Genomic DNA, 11,353 nt, shown 5'->3' with positions numbered 1-11,353 from the left:
TGGTCTCAAAGTCCTCTGTCTCATGTACTTCTATTATGGAGCTGGTGAGATGTTGGGAGTGCAAACACCTATCCTAACTCCAGCACTGATTATCACTGCTGTGCCCCGTATGAACCTTTCTGTTTTCAAATGTAAATGGATACTCACGTGTGACATAACATAGTGTCATGTCTAACATGATGACACGCTTATCAAAAGCCCCAGACAATGTACTCTGACTCATGAAGCTCAACGTCACTGCTGCCAGAGCCACACTCTCTTAAAGCCATGTCCACTGTTGGAGACAGTTACTGTCTGACCATGGACTCAGTCCAGCAAGGGATTATCCAGTGTGATTCTCTTCCCCTGGGACCAAACTCCGTGCAGACACTGTACTTGTCCCCCAGGAACCCCAGGGGAGATTCAGGCTGGACATTAGGAAATATTACTTATCGGAAAGGGTAGTCAGACACTGGAATGCACTGCCCAGGAAGGTGGTGGAGTCACCGACCATGGGGGTGTTCAAGAAACGTTTGGATGTTGTGTTGAGGGATATGATTTAGCTGAGAAGTATTGGTGATGGTTGGACTGGATGATCTTTTAGGTCTTTTCCAATCTTGATAATTCTGTGATTCTGTGATTCTGTGAACCTGGTGAGTTATACTGCAACTCTCTCCCAGGGAAAGGATCTGGATTTAAGGGAGGCTATGGGACACAAGAAGGTCTCATCTTGCAATGCAGAAGGGATTCAGCTGGAGCACGTGGCCAACTCGGAGCTGAGACGCAGCTCCTCCAGGCCTGTTCACTGCTGATACCAGTCCTCTGGCTAAGGGAATGTGTGTGCAAGTAGTATATGATCCTAACCCTGAATCTGGTGGGTATCTTGAATTCAGGATTTGATTCAAGGCTGTCATGGTTTGTTTTAGGTACATTTGCATGTTGAGTATTTTCCTATAAAAGACTGGCATAAGCCATTACGACAGGAAATTCTTTTTTTTTCTACAAAGATTGCATAACATCTATCATTGTGAAATGTGTTATTGTGTGAAGTAAGTATACAGAAAGTAATCCTGTCCAAGGTTACCCATTATCCATATACTGACTCAGTCTGTATAAAGACAGGGCTGTGTGTAACCAACAATAGCAATAAACACTTCTTCGAGGACAGTCCAGCAAAAAAAAAGCATCTCCTGACAGCTGAGTCAGAACCAAAGAAGGTAAGAAACTTGGGCAACCAGATACAAGTGAATTTTGTGCATATGTGGCTTTAGCTTCAAGAGACCCCACCTGGAGTACTGTCTCCAGCTCTGGAGCCCCCGACATAAGAAGGATGTGGACCTGTTGGAGAGGGTCCAGAGGAGGGCCACAAAGATGATAAGAGGGCTGGAGCACCTCTCCTATGAGGACAGGCTGAGAGAGTTTGGGCTGTTCAGCCTGGAGAAGGGAAGGCTCCGGGGAGACCTTCCAGTACCTAAAGGGGGCTTATAAGAAAGACGGGGAGAAACTATTTAGCAGGACCTGTTGTGACAGGACGAGGGGTAATGGTTTTAAAATAGAAAGAGGTAAATTTAGACTAGATAGAAGGAAGAAATGTTTTACAATTAGGGCGGTGGAACACTGTCACAGGTTGCCCAGAGAGGTGGTGGATGCCCCATCCCTGGAAACATTCAAGGCCAGGTTGGATGCAGCTCTGAGCAACCTGATCTGGTTGGAGATGTCCCTGCACCTTGCAGGGGGGTTGGACTAGATGACCTTTGAAGGTCCCTTCCAACCCAAACTGTTCTATGATTCTATGATTTCTGCTGAAGTGATCTGTAGATGTAAGAAAGCAGGTTGCAACAGGCAAAATTTAGAAATTGTGGCTCCCATTCATGATGCTCTTCCAAGAGAGACCTTTGGGGACATGAGATGTTCAGAGCTTAGTTACTCACCAGTGTGCTGATGGGTTTGCTCAAAAAACCAGCCTGCCTGGCAGCCCCCCTGTGATGTGGAGCAGCCCACAACGGCCACACAGCTCTTAGCCAGTGCTCTGCTGAGCTGGAGTGGGACAGGCAGTGCTCGTTGAGGGAGCACCGAGCTCAGAGCCGGCCGCCTGCCTCCGGCAGCCCTGCCTGCACCCCGCGCCCTCGAGTTCGCCCAGGAATGAGTCCATGCTGGTCTTTGCTGAGATTTCCCAAACGCTGCCTTGTTTTTCTGCTGTCACCTGGGCTTGCCTTGAGCTGCGTTACTACAACAATGCCACGCCTGAAGCATTCGCAGATCTGGCAAGTTATGTGTTTCTTCAGCTGCAGCACAGCAGTGACTTCTCTGTCAGTGGTGTAAGGCAGAATTGCTCAATGCTGGCGGCTCTCTTGCCTTTGATGTTGTGAAACTTTTCTGGCAGGGTGATTGCCTCTCCTAATGTTGGCTTTCTGCCACTCTGGGGAATTCCCAGGTTTTGTGCAACACTTCCTCCTTTAAAGCCCCTTGTCTTTGCTTGCCCCTGTCCTCCTCTTGGGTGATTTCAATGCTCCAGACATGGGGCTTCCTAATGCTCGTGCCTCTGCCGTACTTTTGGTGCTGTCTGCTCTGGAGGCCTGTGCCCTGGACAGCTATGTCGCAGCCGTCTACGAGCACAGCGTGGTCTTGTCAGAGGACACTGACATGCTGGTTTCTCTTGAGGTGGCCTTGGTGCTGATGGACAAAAATAGTACTCCTGGGTGAAACTACATAGTGAAGAAGAAGATATTGTCAGGATGAAGAATATTTTCTTTTGTTTCTTGCCAAGCAGTAAATGATTAGCCAGGTTATGTTCCCTTACCCTCACAAACATACCACGGGTTCTAAGAAAGATTTTTTTAATAAAGCACCTGAAACTATAGTATTAATATTCTATGTCCAGAATACTATGCAAAAATTGCTTTCCATGAGAAAAAAACCCCTGCTTTGTACGAGTAATTTCAAACTGCTTATTGTTCAATATGGCCTTTTGTAAGAAAAATTCTAAAAAAAAAAATCGGTTGTTTCTTTCTTAGAAAACAAGTGAGTATCTTAGCTCTAAGCAGTGAGATCTGCACAGTTCAAGAGTTAGTTTATATTGCAGTACGGGCCTGGGAGAGAGAATGCTCTCAGGGCACCCACTACAACTATAATACGCCCTTGGCCAAAGGCAAGAGGCATGGCAGGACCACGTGTCTCATAAGCATAGATGAATCAAATGCACTCTGAAGCATGAGGGCTGTACTTCACACAGGTGGTCTGCTTCAGCACCGGCTGAATGTTTAACTGATGGTAGCCATGCACAGTAAGGTTATATGGAGTAGTGTGCTGTAACCAGGGGAGTCTGGGCTCGCCCCAAGATAGGTTTGGAAGAGGCATATACAAATGGAGCATGCAAGTGCTCCTTCCATGGAGCCCGTTGTAGATTTGCATTCTTCTGACATGCTTCTTTTAGCCTTTTTTTCACTTTTTATTTATAGTGATTCAAATTGGAAACAAGATCCAATTTGTACAAATGTTTCTTTGACTTACTATGAATAAATGACCTGATTATTGGCAGAACTAAACTGTAGCTTCCCAGATTACTCAATAGAAGATTATTTCCAAAGCAAACTTATTACTTTTTGCTCCTCCTCTTTCTATCTAATATATATTTCCCAGGCCTGATCCAGGAGCTGCAAGGCACCAGCCATGCTCCCATCTCGGCCTCTCCTGCACGCTGCAGTGTTTGCACTCACAGTCCTTCAGGCCCTTGCTTCCAAGACCTTCATTGCAGCCGTCTACGAGCATGCCGTCATCCTGCCAGATGACACTGATAAGCCTGTTTCTCCCGATAAGGCTTTGGCCCTGATGAACAAAAACATGGATGTCTTGGAAGGAGCCATCAAGGAAGCCGCCCAGCAGGTACGAGGTGTAGGGTGAGAGTTGTTGATGAGTGTTTTCTGCTCCTTCTGACCCTCCTGGTTGTCTGTTGATGGGTGAATTCTTAACGGAGGCCGTTGTGTCAGGGTGCCCACATCATTGTGACCCCGGAAGATGGCATTTATGGCTGGCGTTTCACAAGAGAAACCATCTACCCCTACCTGGAGGATATCCCTGATCCAGTGGTGAACTGGACTCCCTGCACTGATCCCACAAGGTGATTTTTTTTGCAGTGATCTCTGTGTTTTCAAACTAGGGTCTCATGGAGTCATAAGCTGCTCCCAGTAAATGCCAAAGAACCACTTATTTTTTTAATCTATTAAAAATCCCAATTACCATAGAAATGAGATGCATCAAAAAGAACTTTTAATTAAGTGGTAACGTGAATATGCAAGGTAAAAACACTGAGACAGTCTCACTTTAAAAAAAAACGCAAAAAGAGGAAAATTGGCATTTTAGGCAATTTAAAAAAAAAAACAAAACAAAAACATGTAAAACTTTTTCACTTCAGTCCATTTAAAAAATCTTCCGTAAGTACATGCTAATTTATTATCATGTCAGATGCGTAGACAGACAAGGTAATTCAGTCATCAGCTCATGTGGTTGGGTGATTTCTAAATCAAATTGCCCAAAATAATATTTATCTAGATCTGAAAGAAGTGTCTTAGAAATCTGACTGTGTGCACAGACTGCTGTGATACACAGGGCTGCTCTGAATGTGTGTCAGGAGGGGACATCAAAACCACCAAGTTCGTGTCTAAGCCAAGCTTTTGTATTCTTCTCTTCTGAGGCTTTATGAAGCTAGATTTCAGGAGTCCTCAGCTCTATAAATGCTGTGGCAACTTCTACTAAAGGCTTATGGGCAGCTGCCTTAAACAGAGTGAAGAGTCTTAAAAAGACTAAAATAGTCTTTTGAAATCAAGGCTTAGATCTGTCAGAGAAATTATTTTTAAGTTATTTTAAGTTTATGACTGTGTACTGATTTATCCTCTCCCTTGTTTTCCGAGGCTGTCTGTATCTTTGTATGTGTGTTAGCTGGGAATTATATCCACACAGAAAATAACACTCTTAAGGGTACAAGAAAGAAGAACACAGGGAAATAATTTTTTAAAGCTAAAAGAGATCGTCAATTTAAAATGATACAATGAACTGAGAAGAAAATGAACAGAAACTATGATTTGTTCTATCCTTTTTTTTCAGAGCCAGGGGATATGCCATTAGTGTAATGATAATTTTTAATGCATTTCTTCCACATCTGAACTTAAGCTTGTAAAATTCTTTGGCAATTTTCTTTCACCAAAAATGCACTAGATTTGCTCCGGCACCAGTGCAGGAACGACTCAGCTGCATGGCCAGGAATAACTCCATCTATGTGGTTGCAAACATCGGGGACAAGAAGCCGTGCAACTCCAGTGATCCCAGCTGCCCCAGCGACGGTCGCTATCAGTACAACACTGATGTCGTCTTTGACCCAGAGGGGAAACTGGTGGCTCGTTACCATAAGGTAAGGAGACACTTCATCATCACCCTGTAATGGATTATCAATACATTTTTTATCTCTCTGGCACCAATTTCATCTGGTTTACACAATAATTTTACATTATTGTAGAGCAAAAACCACTTCAGGATGATCTGATGCAAGGGTCTTATGGCCAGAAGGAAACGTAGGCAAGTGTTGATTGATCAGGCATTATTCCCAGGATTACCGCAGGTGTAGAGTGCATGCTGGATACCAAACACCTAAGAGGTACACTTATGATAGTAAATTGAAAAGAAGCAGCGACAGTTTTCCATAGTCAGTAAATGTCAGCTGGTCCTTGGTACAGTTTTAGCCAAGCCAGATAGCACTTTTGCAGGTGATGTCTTGGCAAGGTTTAGCAGTTAACATTGGCTAGGCGTTGCTTCCAGGAGGCAGCTGGAGCACAGCCACCCTGTTTTGCATGGGTAGAGGGTCGGCTAGATGGAAGCAAACCTGCTGTGCCAGCCAGTTCAGGTATCTTGACTCTCAGTGTTGCCTTAAAGCCTATCTCAGACACAAAAGAAGCTTTTCATAATATTGTCTGACTTTTAGTTTCTAATATGCCATTTTCTTCACCTGCAGTACAACCTGTTTAGAAGAGAAACTCAGTTTAATTACCCAAAAGAGCCAGAAACCATCACATTTGAGACTCCCTTTGGGAAGTTTGGTATTTTCACTTGCTTTGACATCCTTTTCCGTGAGCCTGCTGTGGTCCTGGTGAGCGAGTTGCAGGTGGACACTGTGCTCTTCCCGACGGCTTGGATGAACGTCCTGCCATTTCTGACTGCGGTTGAGTTTCACTCTGCCTGGGCCATGGGCATGGGTGTCAATTTACTTTCAGCAAACACTCACAACATCGACTTGGCAATGACAGGTGAGTTGCATTTGGGACAAGGGCAATTGTCTTCAGAGTACTGGATTCAGAAGCAGGCAGAAATGTTTTACAAACAGTGGAAATAGTGTTTCAGTCAGACTAAAAATCTTCTTGATATTGTATTGAATGTACTAAACAGCTTCAGGCAAGAAAATGTGTAATGTTCTGGGAGAGGTAAAGTTAAAAAGTCCATGATATTAAGTTTTGAAAATTTAAAAGTGAAATTTTATTTCAAAAATAGCACAAAGTTTCACTTAAATTTTCAACCTCTTGTTTAGAAGCAGTATTTTTTTTTTAAATTCAATCAACAATTAAATGGAGAAAAAGTGTTTCAAACAGAACTTAATAACCTAAAACCAGAAGAAGGATTCCTCTTCTATATTGAATAAAACATTTTCCAGTTTTTGTGGCTGCTGGAGAATGAGAGATATTTATGTTTTGGTTTTATCTGAATAGATATTTACTGCCACTTTTTTTTTTCTGTAAACTGACAAAATGTTGCTGTAGCTTCCCCTGTAACTCTCCTCTGAAGCTGAAGTGAAAGCCACAAAGGGACATTTTTGACTGCCCTAAATAGACTGAGCTGAGTTTAGGCCACAGCCCTGGGTTTCCTTCCATGAAGCATAATTGCTCCCATGGCTTTCTTATTTGACAAATATGCCATTCTTAGATCTCTGATTAATATTTAAAGGAACCTAAGTTCTTAAAAAAAAAAAGGGCATGGTCATGTCAAATTGCCATATAAGGCTCAGATTCAAGATCCAGCAAAACACAAAACTTGTGAAGTTTAGGTAATATTTTAAAACTATGATAGGTATTTTAGTGGTTCTGCACTTCAAATTTTTTTTTCGAAATTCTCCATAATGTCCTGACTGCAAATAGCATCACCAAAAAAGCACACTGGGGTGGCACAGGGGAGGCAGCTGGCCTCCCTGCCCAGCCACGCTCTGGGTTGCCAGCTGATGGAGGGCTGGTGGGTGTCCTTGGCAGGCAGTGGGCTGTTCACACCGGAGGGACCCGCCACCTACCATTACGACAGCGAGACTGAGGAGGGACGTCTCCTGCTAGCGGAGCTGAGTGCACGCCCTCATCTTTCTCCCACCTACCCCCCTGCTGTCAACTGGAGCTCGTATGCCACAAGCATCAAGAAATTACCTGGAGAAAAAGACACTTTTCTGGGAGCTGTCCGGCGGGATATATTCACTTTCAGTGAACTCAGGCGCAAAGCTGGCAATTACACGGTTTGCCAAGGAGACCTCTGCTGTCATTTGGTCTATAGGATGTCAAACAAGAGCAAAGATGAAGTTTATGTCCTGGGTGCATTTGATGGGCTTCATGGTTCTCTCATAAAATACCATTGGCAGGTAATTGGTTTTGTGGGGGTGAGTGCGAGCTGTATATGCCTACATCGCAAACAACCCAAAATATTTGTCTGTTACTACATCGTGAGAACTTTTCTTGTTACCAAATCTAGCTCTCGATTGTTGAAAGCTTAGCAGTATTTTGCCTTTTTGTAACCTTCTCCCTGCAGATATGCACGCTGCTCAAGTGCAAGAGCACAGACCTGAACACGTGTGGGCAGCCAGTGGAGACGGCTGAAACCAAGTTTGAGATGTTCTCCCTCAGTGGCACCTTTGGCACTAGCTACGTCTTTCCAGAAGTCTTGTACAGTGGGGTGGAGCTGGCCCCTGGGGAGTTCGAGGTAATGGGGCACCCTGTGAGCTGTTTGATGCAAGTTTTCTAGGCTGTGGTGCTGGAAACTGATATGGCAGTAAAGTCCTATCCAAGAACAACTTTCTTTAGTCCTGCGGATCGTAACTCAAGGGGACATTTAAACAGATGGATTGAATTAATCCTTACCAATGAGAATGTATAAATGCTAAGGCCAAGAATCTCTTCAGTGTTTTCTTTAGTAAATATGCCTTCCCACTTCAGGTCCCAAATAGCAGCTTTCAGGGATCTATTTTCTACAGGTTTATGTTGATGGGCATTTTAGGAAACAAAGAAATCAAATACTCTACAGAAATTATCCAAGAAAGAAAAAATACTAATAAGTATCATGCATAAGAGCAGAGATCCTGTGCAGTTAAAAATGTTAAAAGGGATTTTGGAGGGCTTTGTAGGGTTTATTTTTTTTTATTTGAAACATCAGTATATATGTTTGCCAAAACATGTTTTCATTCATAAACCTTAGATTATGTTTATGTAAGAGGCTAGATGAAATCTTAATTGATTTGGAAGAAGTACTTAATAGCTTACAAGAGACAATGAAGACAGTGAAAAAGACTTGAAAATATTTAGGGAAAGCCAGGGTGATTTTTTTACAAGGTAAAGAATGGAAAAACATTGGTCATCCTGCAGATTTGTTTTGAATGGGGCTTCTGTAAAAACATACACATCAAAGGATTTTGTAATATGCTGAAATATGATCATGGCTTAATTTAAAAAAAAAAAAACAAAACTTTCTTAACAAATACATGTTTATGGTTTGTCACAGAGGCTCTTAAAAAGGTGTAGCTGTTCACAGTCTATGGACAACAGTGATTTCAAATTAATCTGTAACAAGTCACTAAGAAAAACAACATATGGCCAGTAGTCTGAAATTCTCTACTTCTTCCATCTGGAAATTGTTTTGGGGTCTACAAGTCAAAAAAGATTTCAAATCACTGTCCTAGATATGTATATAACCTTCATCACCGTGTATGAATAACTAATGAGAACCTAACCAATCAGTTAATGTCACTATCACCTTCTCATGAGGCAGAGAAAATGATCTTTTTTTTTTCCAAAGATAGAGTTCAAGGAATTTTTAAAGACCTTCATGTCCAAATAAATGTGGGAAGGCTACGGCAGAGCCAGAGAAAATACTGGTTTCTTTCGTTCTCACAATTGTCTTTTAAAAGTGCTGCATCAAAATATTCAACCTTTAAGGCCTATCCTTTCTGCAGCATGCGATACTCCTACTCTGTTAGTGGAACACTAGTATCCTGTCTTTTTTCAACTAGGTGCTACATGATGGACGTTTGAAAAGTAAGCATGGCACATCGAAACCTCTCTTAACAGCGACGCTTTTTGGAAGACTTTATGAAAAGGACCTGCCGCATCCTCTGCGAACCTCCCCAAAACGTAACTCCTTAGCTGTTACACAGTCACCATAGAAAGGAAGGGAATTTCCTACAGTGATCCACCTCCTCATGAGCCGTGGCAGTTATCCTATGTCATTTATGTTCTGCAGTCTTTCACTTCTGCTCAGCAGCTGCAGCCATTGGGTTTATTTAGAAGAAAGAAATGTGATCACTCTGTTATGTGCCTATATCAATGACAGATGTTTTTAATCATGCTTGAGCCAGGGCAACTATTTTTTAGTATTAATGCTTATCCTACAGTTTTTTGCGCTTACTGCCCTTCCTGTCACTGGGATGCAGCCTGCAATGTGCTTGGCATTGAGTTCCCCTAAATGTGGCACGTAAGAAACATGCTGTGGCTTCTCACCCCATGCACACCAATGTACGTTACCCAGAAGCTGTTGAAATCACAATTTCTGTTTTCCCATCTGCTCTTGCTTCTCAGCACACAACTTCAGAAACTCCTTCCGGGACTTGTTTCATCCTGGAAATAAAGAAGCTGAGCTCATACTTAGGGGAGGGACGGTACTGCCTAGGAGCAGTTATTCAGGACAGGCAGAGCATCGAGGCCGTGCTTGCTGCTGCATTGTCCAGCACCTCACCTTTTTCTCACCTGACTGGTGGTTGTAGCCCAGACAAGTCTTTTCATTAAACAGAGGAGGTTATGGCCAAGAGAGATTATGACGGACTCATGGCAGTACTAATCCCACATTACTGTTGGGTGCATAGTGCTTATGGGGTCCAGATTTTCAAGATGTAGAGGGCCACGCCAAAGGGTGGGAGCTGATCCCTGCTCCCCAAGCCAGTCTGGTACACTTCAGGAGTCCCTTGTCTTGTCTATAATGGGCAACGGTTTGGGAAGGATGAAGGAGACTGAGCATGCTGGTTACGAAGGTCTGTGGTGTCATCCCGCCGACCACACAGGTCTGTTGGTTTACACTGGGTACAGTCAGGCGCATATGGTGCAAAAAGTCTCTGCACCAGAGCAGCCCGGAGCTTTGCCCCAGGGGTCATCCCCACAGTGGTGCTTCCCCGTCCATCCTCAGCGCTGCTCACTCAGCCGTCTTCCGTGGGAGAGGTCAAGGCGTCGCTCCGGGAAGGCAAGAGCTACTCTAACACATAAAGTCCAGTACTGAAAAAGATGCTAAAAAGATTTTTAACTTGAAGACATAACTCTCCCTGCTGTCCCTGAACCCTGCTTTTTCCCTCCTGCAACTCTTTTTCTCACGTCCTGCTGCTCACCTCCGTCTACTCCTTGGCTGTGCTTCGGGTGAAGCATGCTTTTACTACCTGACCTCATTGCTCATGTGGAAAAAAAAAGAAAAAAGAGGAACCGCTACTGGAGTGGCATGTGAATGCAATTTGCCTTTTGTTTTTGTTGTTGCAGTCAAATCTCTTGATTAAAATCTTTTTTTCACTGGCATCCATAGCTTTACATGCTAATTTACAAAAAAAAAAAAAAGAAGAATATGAGGGCATTTTAGAGAGAAATGACCACAGACACATCATTGGCGCTCTTGAAACAAACAAATACTTTGCAGGTTGCTGGTGCTCTGAAAAATGAGTATTTCTTGCATTCCAAACGGATGAGGAATTTATAAAAATCTTTCGAAGTTGAAAAGGAATACAGTGAGGAGACCTCTATCAAACAGGATTGTAGACATTCAGTATGTTATTGCTAGATTTATCTTTATATATCTGGTTAAACTTCCCTAAACCATCTGTATCAAAAGAGTCAGTGAGAGTCTATTCAAGCTCCTCAGTTAGGGTTAGGGAGATAAGACTCCTGGGGAAATAACTAGATTTTAAAATAAATGTTTTCTCTTTGTTCAAGGATAGAGTTTATACTATGTTCTACTTCTTTGTCACTATTCACGCTGTAATAATTGAATATAAAAATCTCTCACATACTGCTTGCTGGTACTTCTGAAGTATGGAGTACTTCCCAGAAACATG

The 11,353-nt window shown here is 43.0% G+C and overlaps 1 protein-coding gene across 1 annotated transcript; it reads left to right on the top strand.

Annotated features, from left to right (window-relative positions):
- The first annotated feature begins 1,154 nt into the window (after positions 1-1,154).
- LOC104479085 (pantetheine hydrolase VNN2) lies at positions 1,155-10,816 on the top strand. Its single transcript, XM_086744207.1, has 8 exons — positions 1,155-1,196; positions 3,619-3,861; positions 3,966-4,096; positions 5,191-5,383; positions 5,981-6,272; positions 7,263-7,636; positions 7,804-7,974; positions 9,278-10,816. Exons 2-8 carry the CDS (start codon positions 3,649-3,651, stop codon positions 9,428-9,430), a joined length of 1,527 nt encoding a protein of 508 aa, XP_086600333.1. The 5' UTR covers positions 1,155-1,196; positions 3,619-3,648; the 3' UTR covers positions 9,431-10,816.
- Positions 10,817-11,353: the final 537 nt, after the last annotated feature.

This window comes from Chlamydotis macqueenii, chromosome 3 (genome assembly GCF_036417535.1).
Source record: "Chlamydotis macqueenii isolate bChlMac1 chromosome 3, bChlMac1.mat, whole genome shotgun sequence".
Classification (NCBI taxonomy): domain Eukaryota; kingdom Metazoa; phylum Chordata; class Aves; order Otidiformes; family Otididae; genus Chlamydotis; species Chlamydotis macqueenii.
Note: the sequence above shows the minus strand (reverse complement) of the source record. Positions and strands in the feature narration are given on the sequence as shown.

What these genes read in the sequence shown, in the direction of transcription:
- LOC104479085 (XM_086744207.1), top strand. Translation starts at nt 3,649, where the DNA reads ATGCTCCCATCTCGGCCTCTCCTGCACGCTGCAGTGTTTGCACTCACA. An exon ending in CATCGACTTGGCAATGACAG is followed by an intron (nt 6,273 to 7,262) that starts GTGAGTTGCATT and finishes TGTCCTTGGCAG; the next exon opens with GCAGTGGGCTGTTCACACCG. An exon ending in TGGCCCCTGGGGAGTTCGAG is followed by an intron (nt 7,975 to 9,277) that starts GTAATGGGGCAC and finishes TTTTTCAACTAG; the next exon opens with GTGCTACATGATGGACGTTT.